Genomic DNA, 25,913 nt, shown 5'->3' with positions numbered 1-25,913 from the left:
CCCTCTCGTGTATTCAAGGTGCAAGTAAAATAATTGTTGTGCCTTTTACTGGGTGGTTACACCACTTGACATTTTAAAAGTCAATAAATATTTTTGTAGAAAATGCTATAAATGTTTGCTTTTTTTAAAAGTATGAAACCAACATGGACAGAATTTAATTTCAATGAACTTACAAACTCTTCTAATTTTTATTGTATTGAACAACATTATTTGTCACATTTTGCTACTAGATGAATTTTGGGGTTGTCGGTCTGCAGTCTAACACCACTTCTCTGCTCACAGGTCTATGATAGGCTGCAGAAGTACAGGGCTCTGCATCCTGCTCCACTGCTGGATAGCGCGCAGGGCCTGGCTCAGGAGGTAAGTGCTCCTCTGGGGCATCTTGTGGAGTTTGTCTCCAGACCTGAGAGATCATACAATCCAGTAGGGCTGAAAAAGGATTCAGTTGCAAGAACTTTTGTCTGTTTAGTGTTGTGTTTTTAAAGCATACTGAAAGTTTTTACTAGTGAACACTCTTGAGTCACATAAATAGATGTGCTGCACACGCATTTACACAGACACTCACTCAGTTATTGTCTTATGTTTTATGAAAATAGTGGTTTGGCAGATGTTCTCCATATTCAGGGCCAAAATTGCTTTTTGTGTATCAATGCCCGAAAATGACCAAATTTCCACTTGACTCTAAAACTGTAGTCATACAGCATAATATCTGATGTTAATGTTATCAGTTATATTGTAGTTAAAGGGATATTTCACCCAAAAATGACAATTCTGCCATCATTTACTCATGTTGTTTTAAAACCGTATGACATCCCTATGACACATAAGGAGATGTTATGCAGAATTTTAGGCACTGACAGTCTCAGTCACCATTAACTTTCATTGTATCTTTTTTTTTTCTCCATACAGTGAAAGTGAAAGCTGACTGAGACTAAACATTCTGCCTTTGTGTTCCGCGGAAGAAAGTTTTTTTTTCTTGTGTATCCCTTTAAGCCCCTGTCCATTCTCATTACAGTTATCTCCCTTTAATAGTATTAAAACTTTTATTATAAAAGCTTTAATAAATCCTCTTCCTTACACATCTTGCGAAAATAATAAACCCTTTCTTTGTGCTGGTATCAGCTCAGTTCTGCAGAGACTCAAAACAGAAGGTTATCTTCAGCCTGTGACTATACATGCCATATTTCATTAAGGCAAAGAGTAGGTTTAAAGTGATATCACTTTCCATCTTACCTCTGCCTGAAAACGAGGGGGACATTTTGGAGCATTATGCCATTGAAAGTGTTTTCCTTACGTCACAGCTCAGTGTAAAATTTCAGTTTTGGAGATTTAATGTATGTTTAATGTCAGGTCCGGTGTCACTTGCAACCGCATCCAGTCTAGCTGGTCTCTGTTTGGCTGAGCCACAACAGAAACAGCAATTTCTCCAGGGCTTCTGGTACTGTGGCTTTTTGACCTGCTATGCAAACACTCGCATAATATTGTCAAGTGGGCTTGGATAGATTGAACCAGACTCTCAAGCATTGCCAAAGCATACTGGCACCAAATTGGTTCTTGATACCTGGAGCATAAACTAAGATAAATAAGATGGTCAGTGGTTAAAAGGGACTAATTCTTGCCAAGATGGCATATGAATTCTTTTTAAATTATATTTTACAGACTGTCATAACATTGTAACGTTGGGTACGTGGAGTGGAAGACGCAGGAGTAGATACTTTAAATATTTTAATAACAAGCGCTGGTGTGGAACAAAACAATAAATCTAGATGTAACACTTCAAGGACTGACAAAGGAATGAACAAAACAAGAGGGTATTTATACACAAGGAACTAAATGAGGGAATGGAATACAGGTGAGGATGATGAGGAGCAGATGGAAGTAACGAGGGCAGTGAACTATGGGAGATGTAGTCCAGGTGAAAACTTCAAAATAAGAGTCCTTGAAGAACACGAGGGAGACAGACTGTGACAAACATGCTGTATAGAGATTATTAAGTGGAGAATGTTGAATGTCTTTTGCCTTTGATAAAATTTGCCTTGCAGTTGGCAGAGGAGCTGCATGGAGTAGTTGCCTTCTCAGAGACGACAGAGCTTTTATACCTCCTCTCCAAACCTCATTTACAGGTGAGAAGAGAACATACATTGTAGTTCAGAAGTCCACATTGAAAATCTTGGATTCAAAATCAGAATCAGAATGAGCTTCATTGCCAAGTATGCTTACACATACAAGGAATTTGTCTTGGTGACAGAAGCTTCCAGTGCACAAACAATACAACAACATGACATAGATAATAATAATAATAAAAAAAGTAGAATAAAAATAAAAAGTGGACAGAACATAAAGTATATATAGAAATACACAATATGACAATATGAAGAAGAAGAAGCCTTTATTTGTGTCACATATTATACATTTTGCACATATACAGGCGCCCCTGGAGCAGATGGGGTCAAGGGCCTTGCTCAAGGCCTTAATCGCTGAGCCACCACTGCCCCCATATATACAGGTGCATCTCAAAAAATTAGAATGTCGTGGAAAAGATCATTTATTTCAGTAATTCAACTCAAATTGTGAAACTCGTGTATTAAATAAATTCAATGCACACAGACTTAAGTAGTTTAAGTCTTTGGTTCTTTTAATTGTGATGATTTTGGCTCACATTTAACAAAAACCCACCAATTCACTATCTCAAAAAATTAGAATACATCATAAGACCAATAAAAAAAACATTTTTAGTGAATTGTTGGCCTTCTAGAAAGTATGTTCATTTACTGTATATGTACTCAGTACTTGGTAGGGGCTCCTTTTGCTTTAATTACTGCCTCAATTCGGCGTGGCATGGAGGGGATCAGTTGGTGGCACTGCCGAGGTGGTATGGAAGCCCAGGTTTCTTTGACAGTGGCCTTCAGCTCATCTGCATTTTTTGGTCTCTTGTTTCTCATTTTCCTCTTGACAATACCCCATAGATTCTCTATGGGGTTCAGGTCTGGTGAGTTTGCTGGCCAGTCAAGCACACCAACACCATGGTCATTTAACCAACTTTTGGTGCTTTTGGCAGTGTAGGCAGGTGCCAAATCCTGCTGGAAAATGAAATCAGCATCTTTAAAAAGCTGGTCAGCAGAAGGAAGTATGAAGTGCTCCAAAATTTCTTGGTAAACGGGTGCAGTGACTTTGGTTTTCAAAAAACACAATGGACCAACACCAGCAGATGACATTGCACCCCAAATCATCACAGACTGTGGAAACTTAACACTGGACTTCAAGCAACTTGGGCTATGAGCTTCTCCACCCTTCCTCCAGACTCTAGGACCTTGGTTTCCAAATGAAATACAAAACTTGCTCTCATCTGAAAAGAGGACTTTGGACCACTGGGCAACAGTCCAGTTCTTCTTCTCCTTAGCCCAGGTAAGATGCATCTGATGTTGTCTGTGGTTGTGTAGCCAAATTCCTTGACACGTCTGTGTGTGGTGGCTCTTGATGCCTTGACCCCAGCCTCAGTCCATTCCTTGTGAAGTTCACCCAAATTCTTGAATCGATTTTGCTTGACAATCCTCATAAGGCTGTGGTTATCTCGGTTGGTTGTGCATCTTTTTCTTCCACACTTTTTCCTTCCACTTAACTTTCTGTTAACATGCTTGGATACAGCACTCTGTGAACAGCCAGCTTCTTTGGCAATGAATGTTTGTGGCTTACCCTCCTTGTGAAGGGTGTCAATGATTGTCTTCTGGACAACTGTCAGATCAGCAGTCTTCCCCATGATTGTGTAGCTTAGTGAACCAATCTGAGAGACCATTTTGAAGGCTCAGGAAACCTTTGCAGGAGTTGATTAGCTGATTGGCATGTCACCATATTCTAATTTTTTGAGATAGTGAATTGATGGGTTTTTGTTAAATGTGAGCCAAAATCATCACAATTAAAACCAAAGACTTAAACTACTTCAGTCTGTGTGCACTGAATTTATTTAATACACGAGTTTCACAATTTGAGTTGAATTACTGAAATAAATGAACTTTTCCACGACATTCTAATTTATTGAGATGCACCTGTGTATATATATATATATATATATATATATATATATATATATATATATATATATATATATATATATATATATATACACACACACACACACTACCGGTCAAAAGTTTTGAAAAACACTCATTCTTTATTATAATTTATTTTCTTCACATTTTAGAATAATAATAAAGTCATCACAACTATGGAATAACATAAATGGAACTATGGGAATTATGTTGTGACTAAACAAAATCCAAAATAAATAAACTGTGTTATATTTTAGCATCTTCAAAGTAGTCACCCTTTGCCTAGAATTTGCAGACATGTACTCTTGACATTTTCTTAACCAACTTCTTGAGTTATCACCCTGGGATGCTTTTTAAACAGTATTTATTATTTGGTCCAAGTCATCAATTTCAAAAACTTTTTTTTATTTATTAAATTTTAGTTTTATAATGAAATAAATTAATATGGTGGCACAATTATATTTTTGTCTACAAAACTAATTTCAAACATTTAATCATATGCCTTCAGATCAAAAGATTTTTAAGATCATGAGAAACATTTCAGTCAAGTGTTTCAAAAGTTTTGACTGGTAGTGTGTATATATATATATAATTTATTATAATTAATTTTTTTATTTTAATTTTTATTTATTTATCACACATTATACATTTTGCACATATACAGTGAAATTCTTTTTTTCACATATCCCAGCTAAGCTGGGGTCAGAGCGCAGGGTCAGCCATAATATGGCACCCCTGGAGCAGATAGGGTCAAGGGCCTTACTCAAGGGCCCAACAGTGGCATCTTGGCAGTGCTGGGGGTTGAACCCCCAACCTTCTGATCAGTAACCCAGAGCCTTAACCACTGAGCAAGGGAATGTAATGGCGAAGAGGTATGGTATGTTGGATAAATATAAATAGACTAAGCTGTGTATTGCACATAATTATTGCTCAATGGGGCAGTTTTAACTCTTCATGAGATGGATAGCCTGAGGGAAGAATCTGTTCCTCTGCCTGACGGTTCTGGTGCTCAGTGCTCTGTAGTGCTGACCAGAAGGCAACAGTTCAAAAAGGTAGTGGGCAGGGTGAGTGGGGCCCAGCAATTTTCCTCACTCTGGAAGTGTACAGTTCTTGAAGGCAGGGCAGGGGGCAACCAGTAATCCTCTCAGCAGTCCAAACTGTCCTTTGTAGTCTTCTGATATCCGATTTTGTAGCTGCACCAAACCAGACAGTTACTGAAGTGCAGAGGACAGACTCAGTGACTGCTGAGTAGAACTGAATCAGCAGCGCCTATGGCAGGCTGAACTTCCTTAGCTGGTGGAGGAAATACAACCTCTGCTGGGCCTTTTTCACAGTGGTGTCAATGTGGGTCTCCCACTTCAGGTCCTGTGAGATGGTAGTGCCCAGGAACCTGAATAACTCCACTGCTGTCACAGTGCTGTTTAGAATGGTGAGGGGATCAATGTTGGGGTGTTCATCCTAAATTCTACAATCATCTCCACCGTTTTGAGCATGTTCAGATCCAGGTTGTTTTGTCAACACCAGTGAACCAGCCGTTCAACCTCCCTTCTGTATACAGACTCATCGTCATCTTGGATGATGCTGATGATTGTAGTGTCATCTGCAAACTTCAGGAGCTTGTCAGAGGGGTCCTTGGCAGTGCAGTAATTTGTATACAGGGAGAAGAGTAGCGGGGAGAGCACACATCCCTGGGGGGCACCAGTGCTGATTGTACATGTGCTGGAAGTGAATTTCCCCTGTCTCACTAGCTGCTGCCTGTCCATCAGAAAGCTGGTGATCCACTGACAGATAGAGGTGGGAACAGAGAGTTGGTTTAATTTAGTCCGGAGAATAGCTGGGATGATGGTGTTGAAAGCCAAACTGATGTCCACAAAAAGGATCCTTGCATAAGTCCCTGGTCTGTCCAGATGTTGCAGAATATGATACAATCCCATGTTGACTGCATCATCCACAGACCTGTTTGCTCGATAAGCAAATTGAAAAGCATCTAGAAGGGGTCCAGTGATGTCCTTCAGGTGGGCCAACACCAGTCTCTCAAATGACTTCATGACCACAGATGTCAGAGCGACAGGTCTGTAGACATTAAGTCCTGTGATTTTGGGTTTCTTTGGGACAGGAATGATGATTGAGTGTTTGAAGCAGCATGGGACTTCACACTGCTCCAGTGATCTATTGAAGATCAGTGTGAAGATGGGGGCCAGCTGGTTAGCACAGGATTTTAGACAAGTGGGTGAAACACCATCTGGGCCTGTGCTTTTCTTGTCTTTTGTTTTCAGAAGACAGTGTTGGGGGATGGAGTCTTGTAGTTAGTAAATTGTTTCAGGCCTCTCCACACTGATGCAGGGCCGTTAGCTGATTTTTTATTTTTTTTTAGCTTATCAGAATAGCTTCTTTTAGCCACTCCGATTTCCTTATTCAGTGTGTTCCTGGCCTGATTGTACAAGATTTTATCCCCACTTCTGTAAGCATCCTCTTTTGCCTAATGAAGCTGCCTGAGTTTTGTTGTAAACCACGGTTTGTCATTGTTGTATGTTAAATAAGTCCTAGTAGGAATGCACATATCCTCACAGAAACTGATATATGATGTCACAGTATCTGTGAGCTCGTCCAGATTGGTGTCTACAGCCTCAAATACACTCCAATCAGTGCAGTCAAAACAGGTTTTATAGTTCCAGCTCTGCTTCATTGGTCCATATCTTTACAGTCTTTACTACAGGTTTAGCTGATTTTAATTTCTGCCTGTAGGTGGGAAGAAGATGAACCAGACAGTAATCAGAGAGTCCCAAAGCTGCTCTAGGGACAGAGCGATATGTATCCTTTATTGTGTTGTAGCAGTGATCCAGTATATTTCTGTCTCTGATTGGGCATGTAATGTGCTGTTTGTATTTGTGCAGTTCATGTGTGAGGTTTGCTTTGTTAAAATCCCTAAGAATAATAATAACTGAGTCCGGATATTTTTGTTCCATGTCTGTTTAAACCTGGAAATAAACTGAGTGGGGAATTCACTAAGAATGAATTGTGCCCGTTGAATGTGCTATTTATTAGCATGCACATTCTGCGCTGGTTTAGCAGCTCATTCACTAAAGGAATTATGCAGATCAGTCAACAGCAAAAAGTGTGCAGAATTTAATTTGCTCGCGCAATTCAGATTTTGTGGGCGGATTCTGAGCGCTATATAGCAGAGGATACCGCAGACCACTGTATTTGACACCCTGCTGGGACTTTACAGCATTACTGTGATCCAGACACTTAAATAATCTTTTAAATATGGCGAAAGTGCGCTTGACTACACCACGCATTTGAAAATATATAAGGCTATTGTAAAAATGAGGATAATTTTCTATCCGTTCTGGAATGGAACTTCAATAAATTGTCCTTGAAGGTCTCTGCGTTGTTCTGTCTTTTCTGAGCGCTGAAGTAAAGCAATTATTTTTAATTCACACATTTGATTCCATTATTCACTTTATCTGACTCCAATTTTATATTAATCTGACTCCAATTTTAAGTTGAACTCTAATTTATATTTAAGCTCTGATTAATTACTGATCATTCTTTTAATTTAACATTTTTAGTTTATTGATTACTCTAAATCCTCTTCTATTCATTGTCCTTTCGATCTTTGGAGACTTATGCCGGACGTTATTAAATTACGTAAACCTCCCGAAAATGGATAGCCAGTTCCTTTCTTAGTCAGCGGTTGTAGGGTTAACTAATATTGTCTGGTTTGGCTTGTCTCATAACCAGACGATATTGCCACTTAGTCACCTACATACAACTTGCTAAGATGGGCGGTGAGCAGTGACTGAGAGTCTTTAAATGGCTTTCTCCTACCCAGTTGTCCTGAGTGGTTTCTCCTATATTAAAGCTCCAGTATGGTCTACCCTGGTCTAATGAAATTCAAATCCTACCCGTCTGTCCTAGGTGGTTGTCCTACCTGGTTGTCCTGAGTGGTTTAAATTCAAACTGAGAGTCTTTAAATGGCTTCCTCCTATATTAAAGTTCCAGTAATGATTTCAGAGGAATTCAGAATAAATCAAATAATAACAATTTATTTGTCAGGTAGGATATAAAACATTGTTGCAGAAATTCAAATCAAAGCCAATTTCACATGATCAGAATAAACAAGCATTACTAAAAATAAAAGACAAGTCAAAGAAACATACCTGACAAAATTACATGCAGCGGTACAGCATGGGAGATCTGCTTACAGATCCCCAGAGCTTCCTGCCAACTTTCCTTAAATATCTAGACAGAATAAACATTGTGTACCAAATGGTATTATCCTTTGAACAATGAGAATTTGGGGGTGAATGGTTTCTTGACTTCCTGGGGTTTAACCTTGTTAACATAAAGAAGATCATTTCAACTGTAGGTCAAGGAGGGGGATAGACCTCCAGAATTATACAGTATTTGGCAAAGACCTTATAACTTTGTTACCATTAGTTTTATCAACATGGGAAAGAGACCACTATATCAGTCGCACAGAGACCTCTTAAATGATATCAAACACATACAGTTGCATTCTTTGTTTTCATGGTATTTGTTATATTTTTACATATAAATCTTGTGTCTTTGTGTTGGTCCAGAGCTGTTGAAGGGGAGAAGGGGGAGAGAGAAGGGTGGGGGGGCAGCAAGGTGATTTGCAATTTATCACACTATGGTGATATTCAGGCTTTTGTGAGAGAGTTCTATGACGTTGATTCTCGCAGAGTTCTTTGACTTATACCGGAAATGGCGCCTTTTGGTTGTAGACATTCTGGTGCCAGCCTTACACTATAATGCTCTTCTCCATCATATGATCAGTATTTGATGGGTTGAAATGTTCACAAACTTCTCTTTAAAAAATGTCATTTGGCGGTAATAGTGTGAACTAAATTGTGCCAGGCAACTTATGTGAATGAAACGATCAACAAATGAGCCTAATTTACATCAGTGGCGGCCCATGCATTTTAAGTCTAGGCCTTCAGTGCGATTCATGCCATTAATAAAACACAGTTTCACAATGAATAAGACACCGTATGCCTATCAAACATTATGTGGCAGTCAGCTAATAATACCGTTGACATTTTAAAAACACGTCCACGCACGAAAGCCAGAACCAAGGAGGTCTAATACTTAGAAAAAGTTATCTAATATTTGTGATTTAAATGTTGCTTGCAATAAATTTTGTTTCGTGAGGGTACACGGTTACTTTTCAAAACTTGATCCAACACTGAATGCTCAAGCAGACTAATTTACACTTAGAAAAATCCTGATGTTGCTATAACAATGCAAAAAGCACTTACCAATTTGCTTGAAGTGAAAATCAGCCCTCCTTTCCTGTTTAATTAATCAATCATACGATCATGCAGAACATCTCAGGTTTTTAAATCCATAAGGATCTCTTTCTCAACAGCAATAACAGCAGTGACAGCCAACTCGTCAGCATCTCACACTCTAAAATCAAAGTAAAATCAAAGCATTTTCACAAGAGAACATTTAAACGACACTGTAGTTTATGTGAAGATTTGTTTGTGATCATGAGAAAGGTGGAGGGTGGATCACAAAAGAGTGTGACTATCTCTGACTGACTGAATGTAGAAGCTGAAGAATAAATGCCTGCTTTGATGGTGGGCTGTTGTCTCTAGAAGAAAGATATATGAATAGCATTTAATGGAAAATTAATCCAATTGATGCTTGTTTCTTTCTTTTCTCTAAACAAGTCATCTGCTTTAGACATGCATGTTCTTCTTTTAGAGCAGTTGATCAAAACATAATCATATACAGTTGACAAAATATAAAAAATAAGCTTTCTCTTATTCAAGACACTAAGCATGCAATTGAAAAGACAAGGACAAATAAGTCACCTTCAGGACTGTAACTGTTAAAAAAAAACAGACTTACACATTAAGTTTGTTGAGTTTAGTTTTACTGAAGAGGTCCTTGACAGCTTTATTTTTTGATAAGTTTAATTATATGTTGATTCTTGGATCATTTGTTTGGCTCTCAGATTTTATGGAGCAACTTTCAGTTGCCTGAGTGAGGTGACTTTATATAACCAAGGGAAAAGACTATTCAACAGTGCTGATTGTTCACTTGTCTTCTGACTTCACAACATTTTTATTTTAGTTATGGACAGTTGATGCATGATGTCCATGATGTTTTATTTATTTTGTATCAACATAAAAATTTTAGGTTAAAGGGATAGTTTACCCCAAAATGAAAATTCTCTCCACATTTACTCACCCTCATGCCATCCCAGATGTGTATGACTTTCTTTGTTCTGCTGAACACAAACAAAGATTTTTAGCATAATATCTCTGCTCTGTAAGTTCATACAATTCAAGTGACCAAAACTTTGAAGCTCCAAAAAGCACATAAAGGCAGCATAAAAGTAATCCATATGGTTTGATCCATGTATTCTGAAGAGTTCCAATTGATCCTGGGTAAAATCAGACCAAAATGTATAGTAACTCCTTTATGGAGACTGCAAATTTCAGTGTTTATAGTGAAAAAATGACTTTTTGTTCTGAATATTTTGGTCTGTTCTCACCCGAATACAGTTGGATCGCTTCAAAAGACCACTGGAATATATTAAACCACTGGAGTCGTATGGATTACTTTTATGCTGCCTTTATGTGCTTTTTGGTGCTTCAAAGTTCTGGTCACCAATCACTTGTATTGTATGGACCTACAGAGCTGAAATATTATTTTAATTTTGTCTCTAAATATATAATAATTATAATAATAAATACAGTTGCAAGCAGCGATGACGGGCCCGAGCACCATGGGTCCATTTCCACCAGGTGGCTTTAGGAAACAATGCATGATGGACATGCATTTGCTCAAGTAAACAAGTAAGACACCATGTCTTACCTTCTGCTCAGACATAAAGTTTAACAACTTTGATGGGTGTGGCAAATGTAATAAATGTGTAATTAGGGTAAGTGCTGGAAAACCCTTGAACAGTCCAAAAAAACAATATTGTTATTTGACTTGTTGATATGATAATATCATGTAAGATATTAAGAAGCGTTTCGAATAAAAATAACAGGACTATTTCAAAGTCTGTTTTAAGTGCACTGGCGTAGAACTGGGTGAGACGGGGGGCACACTTTCCCCCCAGTGCTGTGAAGGGTGTGACACCCCCCCCCCCCCCCCCCCCCAATCATGCATCTGTCCTTTTTATATATTTTTATCAACGCTGAAAATTATTTCAAATTAGATACCTTGCACTTGCGTGGCTGTGAGTCTGTCATATTGATACAAAAAACTGAAGTCCCCCCTCCGTTGTAAGAGTTGGTATCGCCCAACTAGACGGCGGTGTCATGTGGTACCTGTTACTTTTCTCAGCGCTGACCAGGATGCATGAACTCACAGTCGTTTATTATTACTGGATGAGGATTTTTAAAAATGATTTTATAGATAATGCTGAGGCAGATTTTCATTGACAGATATGAATCCTTGCAATTATCAGTTTTTATTAAAAATAACTATCCAGTGTAAAATGTCTCCAAATGGATATAAAGTGTTCTTAGATTTAAATGTGGATGAATTGTAGATTCGGATTTTAGAACATCAAGCACCCCCTGCAGGAATAAAACTCACAAGACAGTCAGTGGCTGACCAAGTGCAATTTCGGTCTGTAACCCACACAAAACTTTCATATGAATTTATAAAACATGAAATATACCACATGAGTCATATGTGGAGTCAGTAAAGATGTTAAAGGTGTCCATAGAAATGATCAGTTGTTATTCATGGTGAGGAAAGCATATAGGCATTTCAAATGAGCAGGTAAGAATTTTAATTTTCTGAAAGGGTAAACTTTTTCTGAAACATTAACCCTAATGCTTTCTCTGAATGTTTGATATGATACAGTGTATAAATATTTAAGAGTATGCATTGAATTAGGGATGACAGGATTATACAGTTTTACTGTTAACCGCGATTAAAAATATCACGGTTAAATATATCACAGTTAATTTAACCATAATAATTTGTAATTTTTAAAAACAATGAATGCTTTATTTACATGTGGCAAAAATATTATATATAATCTAAAAGATTTTGTAAGCCTAAATGGGAAAACTATTGTGCCTGTGTGGGTACTGGAGCTGTTGCTATGGTTATGGATGGTGGCCATGGTGCTTTAATGGCCAGGTGTCATGAACTGAACGTGAACTTTCAATTCACGTGAAACTGAAGCTTAAACACACAAATTCCAAAATATAACAGAGGAATTCGATCTACCAGATTCATATCTATAAAAAAAAGCTACTTAAATTGGCTGTTTGGTAGCATTTAAATGACTGACTGAAGACGACGGATGTAAATTATGCAGACAGAAGTCATAGAAAGAAACACATCCTACAAATGGGACAGGTTGCTCCACTAGTCATCCAACAATAAACTAGTAAATTTAATATTTTTTAGCTGTGGTGATTTTAAAGTGATGAATTAAAGATGCCACTTTTTGTAATGTTCAAGCCTGCTGACAGCGCATGGTGCATTTGTGTGCAGTTACTATCAGCGAGTAAACTTTGAAAAGTTGCATCTTAAATCGTCCTCATTATTTAAGCATTGCTTCTGTACAAATTCACCGCATTCAACAATAAATGTCAGTTTTAGCCATGATCGGACTTTAAATCGCCTGCTGTAAGCAATATTCCCATTATTATGCATAGTCCAAAAGTTTATTTGTGTGTTGTGGACAGTATTTAGAGTCTGTTGCCGATTCTTTATGTTAGGGTGTCTGACAGACATCGGATTTCTTTAATAAACTGATGCAGAAGAAAAAACTGTTGAATGCCGTAAACTACATGTTGCACACCCACAACAATCTCCCGATTGGGAAGCTCAGCAAAAACCGCTTGAAGGGTAGTTTTGGGTACACGTGCGGTGCGAACACACTGTTGTCAGTGCTCTCAGAGCAGTCAATGTTAGAGGTCTGCCAGGTTTGTAAGTCAGTTTTTCAAATAGTATTTTGTGTTCGAACTTGTTTCGTCCACATGCTCACTGACATACGCGAACGGATGTGTTAGTGGTCGTTCACACCAACATGTTTTTGCCTAGTCCATTGTTTTCCATTGTAAACACGCACTGGACGAACGTCCATACCTGCTGCACCACGTCTCGCTATCTTCAGTGTCTCATGCAGGAACGGCACATTTTTAGACACCATGTCAAGTTAAAAAGAACTTCAGGTCTCAAAAACGCATCTCGAGACCCCTGCGTTTCATTCATTGTGCTGCGTCTAGAATGTTTTTTAATGCAGGTGTCACAAATCTTTAACGTTCTAAACAAGTTCAGGTTGGAAATAAGTGTCTGTTAAAATGTTTGACATGATTCCAGATTGTTCTGAACCAAGCAAATTTCAGCACTTGATAAATGGCAATGTTTTACCCCCCTTCTGCTCTAGTGTACTGATGGGCTGCCATGCCTTTTATGTTTACTTTTTCAAGACTACTATGAATGTTGCCTACGAGGCTTACATAAAATATTTATATAGGGTTTTGCTCACCCTGTTCACTGAAAAAAAAAAAAAAGTATTTTGTAAAAATATATGTATTGCTTTTTTTTCATCACTGTATTGTGGAAAAACTGGAAAACATGTATTATCTTTAACTTGATTTTTATTTCATGAAACATTTTGAATGTACTTGGCTACAATGGCTGATAGGATGAATTTAACTTTATAATTTAAAGTAAATTTTATGTAATTTTTAAGCAAAAATTTCCTAAATTGGGGCCAACTGGTCGGTTGCTTGGGGCCTCAGAAATCATAAACACGCCCCTGTGTGTGTGTGTGTGTGTGTGTGTGTGTATGTGTGTGTATTAGTTTTCTTATTATAGGGCTTCCCGTACCGTCCACATATCCCCCATAAATACGTCCACTTAGACGTTTAGACATTTGTTATATGATATGCATTTTTTTGCATCAGTGCTGTTGCATAACAAGAAAATGTGCATATAATTGTAAAACCGGTTAACCACGTTTTTTTTTTATCAGACTGTAATCTAACCATCAAAAGCTCACACCGTGGCATCCCTACATTGAATATACATTTTTTATTTATCTGTGCTTTAATTTGAACTGTTATTATGCATTGTGTAATGTGTTGTAATGAAACATTACGACCCCCTAACAAACCACTCCCTATTTACCTGAAGCAATTCAGGTAAATATAACAGGACTATTTTAAAATCTGTTGTAAAATCCACACCTCCTGCTGCCAGTTGATGGCTGTAACAGGTTCCTGCTTTATCAATAAATGAGGGAGCAGTGCGCCAGATAAGTATTTCACATTCTCCGTATTTATTCAGTTTCAAACTTTTCAGTGCTGACAAGCACAAGCACACACACACACGCACACGCACGCATGCACACACACACACAGAGAACGGCACGTGGCATTCTCTCTCCTCTGTGTAAAGCTCCCCTTTATCTCTCTGTCACCTCTCACTGCAACACAGAACAGCTGTTAGTAAAATTGCCCACAGGTGTAACTCCTTACTTCTCTCATCTCCCGGTTTCGCTCTCCATTCACAAATCGGCACTCGACCACGCCTCCACCTCCACAGTGGTGCTACGACCGTGACCCACAATAGCCACATCCATGAGATCAGCCCCCATTACCAAACATTAAAGGTGTGCAGCGAAGCCATTATCTGTATCTGTTCAAATGACAAAATTATCTGTATCTGTCTCTGATAGAACCGGGTGCGGTTCTATTTCCTTTTCCCCATTTTCTTCCATGAATTTATTGCCTTGCCATGGCAACAATGTTCGATATCAAAAATCAAAATCCATTCATAATTTAGCATCTTTAATGTCTTGGCATAATGTTGCCTAAATTTGGTGACAGTCACGTGAATGCCCTAGGAGGAGTATATAAAGTTCAGAGCCTGCAATTTTCAAAAAATCCAAAATGGCCAACTTCCTGTTGGGTGGAGCTAATGACTGTAATTATGAAAATTGTCCGGCTTGATGAAAACTATATATATACCAATTTTGGTGACTATAGACGAAAGTGGGAGTGCTACAGAGCCCCCCTTACACACCCATGTTCAAGGGGGCGCTGCAGAGACCCCCTTCATGCCCAACTACAATTTTTTTCTAGCCCTAACATCCGACAACTCTGATGAGTGTGCAAAATCTTTTCAGTTTTTAAGCATGTTAAGTGCCCCAAAAGCAAAAACCTTGAAAATAATAATAATAATAAATATAGCTGCAAGAAGCAATGACGGGCCCAAAAACCATGGGTCCATTTCCACCCGGTGGCTTTCAGAATACACTGCAAGGTGGACACATACATTTGGCATTTGACATTATTCGAAACAATTTTGAAGCAATTTGGGTAAATATAAGAGGACTATTTTAAAGTCTGTTGTAAGAGCCACACTTCCTTCTGCCAGGTGGTGGTGCTATGAGTGTGACCCAAAATAGTCACATCCATGTGATTAGCCCCCAAGACTAAGCATACAGTTGTGCTCAAAAGTTTGCATACCCTTGGAGAATTGGTAATATATGCACCATTTTTAAAGAATACATGTGTGAACAGGAACACATTTCTTTTATTTCTTATGGGATTCATATTCAACTGTAGGTTATAACAGAATGGTACAATCATAAAACAAAACATGGCAACAATGAAAAAAATTAAATGACCCCTGTTCAAAAGTCTGCAACCCTTAGTTCTTAATACTGTGTATTGCCCCCTTTAGCATCAATGACTGCGTGCAGTCTTTTGTAATAGTTGTCTATGAGGCCCCAAATTCTTGCAGGTGGTAAAGCTGCCCATTCGTCTTGGCAAAATGCCTCCAGTTCATGCAAAGTCTTTGGTCGTCTTGCATGAACCGCACATTTTAGCTCTCCCCAGAGTGGCTTGATGATATTAAGGTCAGGAGACTGTGATGGCCACTCCAGAACCTTCACCTTTTTCTGCTGTAACCACTGGAGGGTCAACTTGGCCTTGTGCTTAGGGTCATTGTCATGCTGGAAAGTCCAAGAGCGTCCTATGCGCAGCTATCGTGCAGAAGAATGCAAATTGTCTGCCAGTATTTTCTGATAACATGCTGCATTCATCTTGCCATCAATTTTCATAAGATTGCCTATGCCTTTAGAGCTCACACACCCCCAAAACATCAGTGAGCCACCACCATGCTTCACAGTGGGGATGGTATTCTTTTCACTATAGGCCTTGTTGACCCCTCTCCAAACATAGCGCTTATGGTTGTGACCATAAAGCTCTATTTTGGTCTCGTCACTCCAAATTACAGTGTGCCAGAAGCTGTGAGGCGTGTCAAGGTGTTGTCGGGCATATTGTAACAGGGCTTTTTTGTGGCATTGGCGCAGTAAAGGCTTCTTTCTGGCAACTCGACCATGCAGGTCATTTTTGTTCAAGTATTGTCGTATTGTCCTCCTTGAAACAACTACACCATCTTTTTCCAGAACAGCCTGTATTTATCCTGAGGTTACCTGTGGGTTTTTCTTTGTATCCCGAACAATTCTTCTGGCAGTTGTGGCTGAAATCCTTCTTGGTCTACCTGACCTTAGCTTGGTATTAAGAGATCCCAGAATTTTCTACTTCTTAATAAGTGATTGAACAGTACTGACTGACATTTTCAAGGCTTTGGATATCTTTTTATATTCTTTTCCATCTTTATAAAGTTCCATTACCTTGTTACGCAGGTCTTTTGACAGTTCTTTTCTGCTCCCCATCTAGCCTGCTCAGTGCATCCACGTGAGAGCTAACAAACTCATTGACTATTTATACACAGGCACTAATTGCAATTTAAAAAGCCACAGGTGTGGGAAATTAAACTTTAATTGCCATTTAAACCTGTGTGTGTCACCTTGTGTGTCTGTAACAAGGTCAAACATTCAAGGGAATGTAAACTTTTGATCAGGGCTATTTGGGTGATTTCTGTTATCATTATGATTTAAAAAGGAGCCAAACAACTATGTGATGATAAATGGCTTCATATGATCACTATCCTTAAATAAAAGACAATTTTTTTGCATGATCAGTTATATTTTCAAAATCAATGCCAAAATTTCACAATTTCTGCCAGGGTATGCAAACTTATAAGCACAACTGTACATCTCAATTTTGATCTAAATCACACATTGCACACAGAAGATTTGAAACCCTTCCTGTTTCCCATTTTTCGCCTTTAATGCCTCGCCATGGTAACACTGTTTGATATATCAAAAATCTGTTCACAATTTAGCATCTTCAAAGTCTTAGCATGATATAGTCTAAATGTGGTGACAGTCTCATGAATCCCTTAGGAGGAGTATTTAAAAGTTCAGAGACTGCAATATTAAAAAAATCCAAAATGGCTGACTTTCTGTTTGGTGGAGCTAATAACTATAATTATGAAAGTTGTCCAGCTTGATGAGAACTATTTATGTACCAATTTTGGTGACTGTAGGTGAAAATGGGGGTGCTACAGAGGCCGTCTTATAGGCCCATTTTGAAGGGGGCACTACAGAGCCCCCCTACACGCCCATGTGTGAACTTTTGCCCAGCCCTAATGGCCAACGGCTCTGATGTGTGTGCAAAATTTAATGAAGTTTTAAGCATGCCAAGTGCCTCAAAAACACCCAAATATAGGAAGAAAGGAATAATAACAATTAATGTGTTGGCATGGCAACACTATTTAAGATATCAAATATCCCTTGATGATTTTACCTCATCAGTGTCTTGACATTATTCTAAAGAATTTTGAAGCAATTTATGTAAACATAAAAGGGCTATTTCAAAGTTTGTTAAAAGTGCCATACTTCCTGCTGCCAGTTGGTGGCACTATGACCGTGACCCATAATAGCCACATAAATGTGATCAGCCCCCATTACCAAAAATACAGCTGAATTTTCATCAAAATAACACAATGCACATAGAAGATAAAAGGCACTTCCTGTTTCCAATTTTTTGCCATAAATGTATTACTTGGCCATGAAGACACTGTTCAAAATATAAAAAATATGTTCGCAATTTAGCATCTACAATGTAATGGCATGATGTTGCACAAATTTGGTGCCAGTCACATGAATCCCCTAGGAGGAGTATTTAAAAGTTCAGAGCCTACGATTTTCAGGAAATTCAAATTGCCAACTTCCTGTTGGGCGGAGCTAATGATTGTGAGTATGAAAGTTGTCCGGCTTGATGAGAATTATATATGCACCAAGTTTGGTGACTGTTAGTGAAAATGGGGGTGCTACAGAGGCGGTCTTACATGACCATTTAAAAGGGGTCACTACAGAGCCCCCCTGCACACCCTCCCCCCCAACTTTTGCCTAGTCCTAATGGCCAACAACTCTGATGTGTGTGCAAAATGTAATGAAATGTTAAGCATGCCAAGTGCCTCAAAAACACCCAAATATAGGAAGAAAGGAATAATAACAATTAATGCGTTAGCATGACAACAGTATTTAAGATATCAAACATCCCTTTACAATTTTACATCAGCAGTGCCTTGACATTATTCTAAAGAATTTTTTAAGCAATTCATGTAAACACAAGAGGGCTATTTCAAAGCCTGATAAAAATGCTTTACTTCCTAGTGCCAGTTGGTGACGCTATGACCATGACCCATAATAACTGCATAAATGTAATCAGCCCCCATTACAAAACATACAGCTGAATTTTCATCGAAATCATACAATGCACACAGAAGTTATAAGGAATTTCCTGTTTAACATTTCTGCCCTTACCTTATTGCCTCGCCATGGTAACACCATTCTAAAAATCAGTTTGCAATTTAGCATCTTCAATGTCTTGCCGTAATATTGCCTAAGTTTGGTGCCAGTCACATTAATCCCCTAGGAGTATTCAAAAGCTCAGGGCCTGAAATTTCCAACATAGCCGACTTCCTGTTGTATGGAGCTAATGATTGTAATTTTGAAAGATGTCCGGCTTGATGAGAACAATATATGTAGGAAGTTTGGTGACCATAGAAGAAACGGACCCCACCACTTTTGTCAAAAGGTGGCACTACAGAGCTCCTCAGCCATGCCCATGTGTTAACTTTTGCCCAGGCCTAATGGCCGACAACACTGATATGTGTGTGCAAAATAATGTGAAAATTCAAGCATGCCAAGTACCTCAAAAACATGTGAATACACATAAAAAGGAATAATGACATGTAATGCGTTGCCATGAGATTATTCTAAACAATCTTGAAGCAATTTGGCACACTTCCTGCTGCCAGGTGGTGGCGCTATGTCCATGACCCAAAATAGTCAAATCCATGTGATTAGCCCCCAACATATCTCAATTGTGATCTAAATCACACATTGCACGCAGAAGATATGAGACACTTCTTGTTTGCAATTTTTCACCATTTAATTTAATACCTCACCATGGCAACACCATTCGATATTTCAAAATCTGTTCGCAATTTAGCATCTTCAGTGTCTTGGCATAATGTTGTCTAAATGTAGTGACAGTCTCATGAATCCCCTAGGAGGAGTATGTAAAAGTTCAGAGACTGCAATATTTAAAAAATCCAAAATGGCCAACTTCCTGTTGGGTGGAGCTAATAATTATAATTCTAAAAGTTGTCCAGCTTGATGATAACTATATGTATAAATTTTGGTGACTGTGGGTGAAAATGGGGGTGCTACAGAGGCTGTCTTACATGCCCATTTTAAACCTGCTAACTGTCACTTGCAAACAGGTGGGCCATTTGAGTATGGCTATAAAAAATGCTTTGTTTTATATCAAAACCTTCATCAATGTTCACAAACCTGGTATCAAATTCAAGATTAAAAACTCAACTTTCATCTTCTGCAGTCTATTTTGCAATTAGAACATTACAGTGAAAACATATTTTAAAATGTTAAAAGAGTGCATTTTAAAACATGCGATATGTGAGCCACAGTACTTATGTTTCATGTTCTCTGCTTATGATCCGATCCAATGATTGAAGAAAAAACAGCATGCATTTCATTGTGAGGGTCCACTGATGAAAATGCAACAACCACAAAAGATTGGTTAAGTAATATTATTACCTTCTAGTTGAAGTTCTGTTAATATTTTTGCATCTGTGATTATTTGGCAGCTTTAATCACCTGAAATGTCCGCTATCATTAGCCAAATATTTTTAACAGAAGTGTATTATACAGGATAAACTTTTATGTATGTAAATATGTTTGATGATATTTGTTAAAATAAATGTATACATAATATAATATAAATGTGAATCTGTCTGTCTGTCTGTCTGTCTGTCTGTCTATCTATATATCTATCTATTAGGGGTGTAACGGTTCTCAGTAAAAAAACTAACTGTACGGTTCACCACCCATGCTTCGGTAAGCATTTACTCCATGGTTCATCTCTAGTTTAATAACGCAACTGGATCATAAACTTTAGCAAAGAAAATAAAGCGCCAAATAGACATGCACAGTTGTAACCTCCACTAATGTATCTGTATGGCTCTGTAGATGGACACACTCTGCCTGTGTTTCATGTGGGTCAACTTTCAACAGAGAGAAGGTGTCCTATTAACTGTAAGTATGTTAAATCATTTGATGACATCACAGTTCTGCACGCATTAATGTGAAGTTGAAAATGGCAAGCGGAGAAAACAAGTCACAAGATAGAAGCCCCTACGTCATTCAAGTCTCCTGTCTGAGAACTTTTTATTTTTGTGGTCAATCACAACAGCGATGGTCATAAAACCTTTACAAAACAGGCACTGTTTGCAGACATTGCTTGACGCGAGTGCCGTATACTGGTAATACATAGATGTTTGATTATTTATTTATGCTGACATCACCCGTGGATAGATAGCGCACAGTGCACACAGAGCCGCAGGTGAGCCCGAAACTGCACACAGACACAATCCCTTCTGTCTTTAAACAAGCACTTGGTGCTAGTTCGGACAGATATGAAACAAGAACTATAGCGCTTGGGGTGTTCATTGTCAAAGTTATGTTGCCCTACTCCATTGATGAAGATATGGGATTTCCACATATGTTTAAAACACTTGTGCTGCGTTACAACATCCCTTCTAGCATCCATTTCAACAGCAAGGTTATTGTGGTGAGCAGGGCGTGGCCAAGCAGCATCGGGCATAGTGAAGCTGGAGAGCTAAATGGTAAATGAGTTCCACCTGTGCGCCACACTAGTCTCACGTTCCAGGGAGAAGAGAAGACAGTGGCAGATGGGGAGAGAGAGACACATGGAGCTGTGTGTGTGACTGTGTCACAATGACTGCTGAGTGTTGTTGAATGAGTTTGATTATTGTGCTGAAAAGCATGTTTATGTATTGAGGTACACTGAAAAGTGTGGCATTAAAGTCTTATGCGGATTGTTCTCCCAGCTCTCACTTCCTCCTTCATAGGAAAGGCAGAGGTCTGCCACATATATATATATATATATATATATATATATATATATATATATATATATATATATATTTATACACTGGCGGCCAAAAGTTTGGAATAATGTAAAAATGTTGCTGTTTCGGAAAGAAAATTGGTACTTTAATTCACCAAAGTGGCATTCAACTGATTACAAAGTATAGTCAGGACATTGCTGATGTAAAATACAGCACCATCACTATTTGAAAAAAGTCATTTTTATCAAATTTAGACAGGCCCCATTTCCAGCAGCCATCACTCCCAACACCTTATCCTTGAGTAATCATGCTAAATTGCTAATTTAGTACTAGAAAATCACTTTCCATTAAATCAAACACAGCTGAAAGCTATTTGGTTTGTTAAATGAAGCTTAACATGGTCTTTGTGTGTGTTTTTGAGTTGCTACAGTATGCAATAGATTGGCATGTCTTAAGGTAAATTTTAGGTCAAAAATTGCAAAAAAGAAACAGCTTTCTCTAGAAACTCATCAGTCAATCATTGTTTTGAGGAATGAAGGCTATACAATGCTTGAAATTGCCAAAAAAAACAAACAAAAGAATTCATACAAAGGTGTACACTACAGTCTTCAAAGACAAAAGACAACTGGCTCTAACAAGGACAGAAAGAGATAGGGAAGGCCCAGATGTACAACTACACAAGAGGATAAGTACATCAGAGTTTCTAGTTTGAGAAATAGATGCCTCACATGTCCTCAGCTTGCAGCTTCATTGAATTCTACCTGCTCAACACCAGTTTCATGTACAACAGTAAAGAGAAGACTCAGGGGTGCAGGCCTTATTTAGAAGAATTGCAAAGAAAAAGCCACTTTTGAAACAGAAATACAAAAAGAAAAGGTTAGAGTGGGCAAATAAACACAGACATTGGACAACAGATAATTGGAAAAGAGTGTTATGGATCTTAACCCTATTGAGCTTTTGTGGGATCAGCTAGACTGTAAGGTGTGTGAGAAGTGCCCGATAAGACAGCCACATCTATGGCAAGTGCTACAGGAAGCATGGGGTGAAATGTCACCTGAGTTTCTGGACAAACTGACAGCTAGAATGCCAAGGATCAGCAAAGCTGTCATTTTTCACATTATTAATGTCCTGACTTTACATTGTGATCAGTTGAATGCCAATTTGGTGAATAAAAGTACCAATTTCTTTCCATAAGAGCAAAATCTGTACATTATTCCAAACTTTTGGTCGCCAGTGTATATTCATTTTTAATTGTTAATTTTTAATTTTATTGCTAACTTATTAATTTTGCATTTTTGCGATTAATTTAATATAGTTATTTATTGAAAAAAAATATGTAGATCTGAAGATTATATTGTAATGAAGTAATTTTCCATTTTTATATATCCTTAAAATTGCTTTAAATTAAATTAACAAATGTAATTCAATGCATTAGGTGTTAAGAGTGCGTTAAAGTTTAATTTGAGCACAGAAGTCATTTAGCCTTGTAATTTTGTTGCAATTATGTGGCAATAGGTCTCAATTTCTTTTATTGTTGCATTTTTTCTCTGTTCTCCTTCAAAATAAATTAAGTAAATGAACTTTTAGTCTGCATTCATTATTCATAAGCACAAATGTTTAAATAGCCTTTAAATTATGTTGGAAAATAAGGACATAAATTAGGTTAGACTACTGCATGTCCGCACATAGAATAATCATTCAAAGCAAAAATTACATAATGGTAACCAACAAACAACTATTGTTCCTCGATGTTGCCACAACGTCGTCATGACGGAGTGGCACAGTTCCAAAGTTACATTGTAGCTACGAATCTAGGAATTTCACTTTTCCGGTTGTCACAACATAATCAGTTACGTTGCCACGACAAAAGTTTGGTCATCAGTATATGGTGCAGTTAGGTAACGCAAGAAAACTTATCTAAGGTTAAAATAGACATACAATAAATCAGTAAACTAAAAACACAAATGAGGATTCAATAATTAGGCCTGTTGCAATTATTACATTGTTTTATATTTAAATCGGGTATATGGCCATATACGAAATACAATTAGAGTTCATATATTTGAGCATTTATGTACACATTTAAATTACACAAATATTTTAAAAAACATGTTACATATATGAAAATTGCCATTTTTGTCATGATGACATATACAGTATATTGCATATATCTATATACAGTAAGTAACCTTTTTATATCAGTAAAACATTTACTTTCAGCATACAAGTGTTCAGCATATATTGCCATTTTCAGATTCGTAGCCTACTGTATTAATAGCACATCAAATTCGAATCACATTTTATTACACAACTAATGGGGATTTTAAGTGAAGGTTGGGGATTCTTTGTATAAACGCGGGTTTTTGTGTTTCATTCGCAGCACGCAGGGTGAAGATTAAATGCTAGCTGTGATGTATGTGTGCTGTCTGTGGTCCCGCAAAAGTTTAGAAGGATTTTGATAGTGAACGCACAATGTGGAGGAGGTGCTTACCGGGGCGGACGTAGACATTTTTTCATGGGGTGGCATGCAGACTATGAGGGTTGGCAACACCAAAGCAAGCACCCATGCATAGTTCTTATGGATCAAGGTACCAAGCTTCATTGCAACAAGTACTAGTTCATTAACTGGAGTCACAATCAAATTATAAATATCCATGAATTTGCGATACAACTGTATTTCCACAGGAATCACATAGTAACCATTTTGCTACTGATTTGCCAACATAAAAAAAAATCTCCAGAGTACCAAGACATTATCTATTAAACATATCAACAAATTCTAAATGTTCCTTGACAAAAAAACTGGCAATCTGGAATGAACTTCACATTATGCAGTCCAAATAGTTTTATTTTGTTAAGTGTACCTATGGATGGAGGGTGCATGCCCAGTGTTATTCTGCTAATAAAATCCTGTAGGCCTATCAACTTTTAGCAGCTGGAATAAGCCATTTGAAAGGGAACATTAACACAAAGTTAGTTCTAAATAGAAATAAACTCTAGGAAAACTGTACTTTGGGAGGCAGTGCTGCGAAACTCATGAATATTAATTATTTTACGCACAATAAGAGATTCTTTTAAATCACCTATTTTGATAAACAGTCATTCTTAATGACCAATTCAAGCACTCAAATGGATATTTCACATTATATGGTAATTTCATCTCTACATCTGCCACTATCAGTCTTGGGATTTTGTTAGTTGTTAGTTTGTTAGATGAACACATAGATCAGCAATTTTATGAAGAACATGACTGATTGGTCTAGTGGTTACTTTTTGGGTGTAGTTTTTAGAGGTTCTGGTTTCTAATTAACCCAAATATAAATGTTTATTGTAATAAACCAAGATTCCATATGTATGTCAGTGGATGGGTGTTACACTTTAAAAATAAAGTTCAATACATTTTGTAGGGAGACGAGATTAGCGGAAACACAGACACATTTATTGACCTTTCTATATTTGAAAAAACAGCTAACTCTGAAATTCAGACAGCGACAACCACAAACTATCTGCTCCAGCAGCGGGAATCTGTGCCAGAGCATCGGTGACCAAGATGGTACACCTCACGAACACCTGTCTTTCATCACACAACCCAGCCATGAAACGTCCTGGTTACTTGCATAACCTCCGTTCCCTGATGGAGGGAACGAGACATTGTGTCGATGTAGTGACACTAGGGGTCGCTCTTGGGAGCCCAAAACACCTCTGGTCTTTGATAAAAGGCCAATGAAAATTGGCGTGTGGTATTTGCATACCACTCCCCCAAACATACGGTATAAAAGGAGCTGGTATGCAACCACTCATTCAGGTTTTGTGCTGAGGAGCTGAGACAAGGTCCCGGCCATTTCAGCGGGTAGTCCAGCGTTGTGGCAGGAGGGACACAACGTCTCGTTCCCTCCATCAGGGAATGGAGGTTACGCAAGTAACCAGGACGTTCCCTATCTGTCACTCACTTGACGTTGTGTCGATGTAGTGACACTAGGGGTCCCTATACGAAACACCACAACTGGCCGAACTGTGTTACATGAACTGGCTGTGTGTGACAGGTAGACCACTGTGTGCCTCGTAGCCAGCACAGCAGGCTAACACGTAACCTCCCCCAACGCTTTTATGAGTGTCGAACGGCCCTTCGGGGACAAGTCGACTGCCCAAAAGATAGAGACAGGCTAGCCCAGCCGTGGCCTCTTATCCTCTTTTTTTTTTTAACCGACTGGGGCCACCAGGTCTACGTTGGGGAGTGTCCCTCCCAAGGAGAAGTCACCGCGGAGAGCACACCCCGCCCATGGGGGGGGGGGGTATTTGAGTGGAAATACGTCACATGGTCTTGCCCAGCTTTGTCGGAAGTATGTCATGTGGAGAAGTCCCATGGTAGGTCCTACCCTACGGGGGAGGAGTTTCTACAAACATGGTGACTGGGGAAGAGGGGCCTCTGCCCAAGGAAGACGCAGTTTACCAACAGGGAAACGAATTAGTGGAAAATATACATTGCATGGGGTTACCTATGGGGAACCAACACATGCGGAACACCTACCCCAG

General features: G+C 38.4%; 1 protein-coding gene across 1 annotated transcript in view; it reads left to right on the top strand.

The window, feature by feature from the left end:
* The window catches only part of LOC127441480 (MAGUK p55 subfamily member 7-like), a 152,844-nt gene that overhangs the window by 26,328 nt on the left and 100,603 nt on the right, over nucleotides 1–25,913 (top strand). The window contains exons 5-6 of the mRNA XM_051698974.1: nucleotides 283–360; nucleotides 2,043–2,123. Coding sequence (XP_051554934.1) covers nucleotides 283–360; nucleotides 2,043–2,123 — 159 coding nt within the window. The remainder of the gene's footprint in view (nucleotides 1–282; nucleotides 361–2,042; nucleotides 2,124–25,913) is intronic.

The sequence above is a fragment of the Myxocyprinus asiaticus genome, chromosome 5 (assembly GCF_019703515.2).
Source record: "Myxocyprinus asiaticus isolate MX2 ecotype Aquarium Trade chromosome 5, UBuf_Myxa_2, whole genome shotgun sequence".
Lineage (NCBI taxonomy): Eukaryota > Metazoa > Chordata > Actinopteri > Cypriniformes > Catostomidae > Myxocyprinus > Myxocyprinus asiaticus.
Note: the sequence above shows the minus strand (reverse complement) of the source record. Positions and strands in the feature narration are given on the sequence as shown.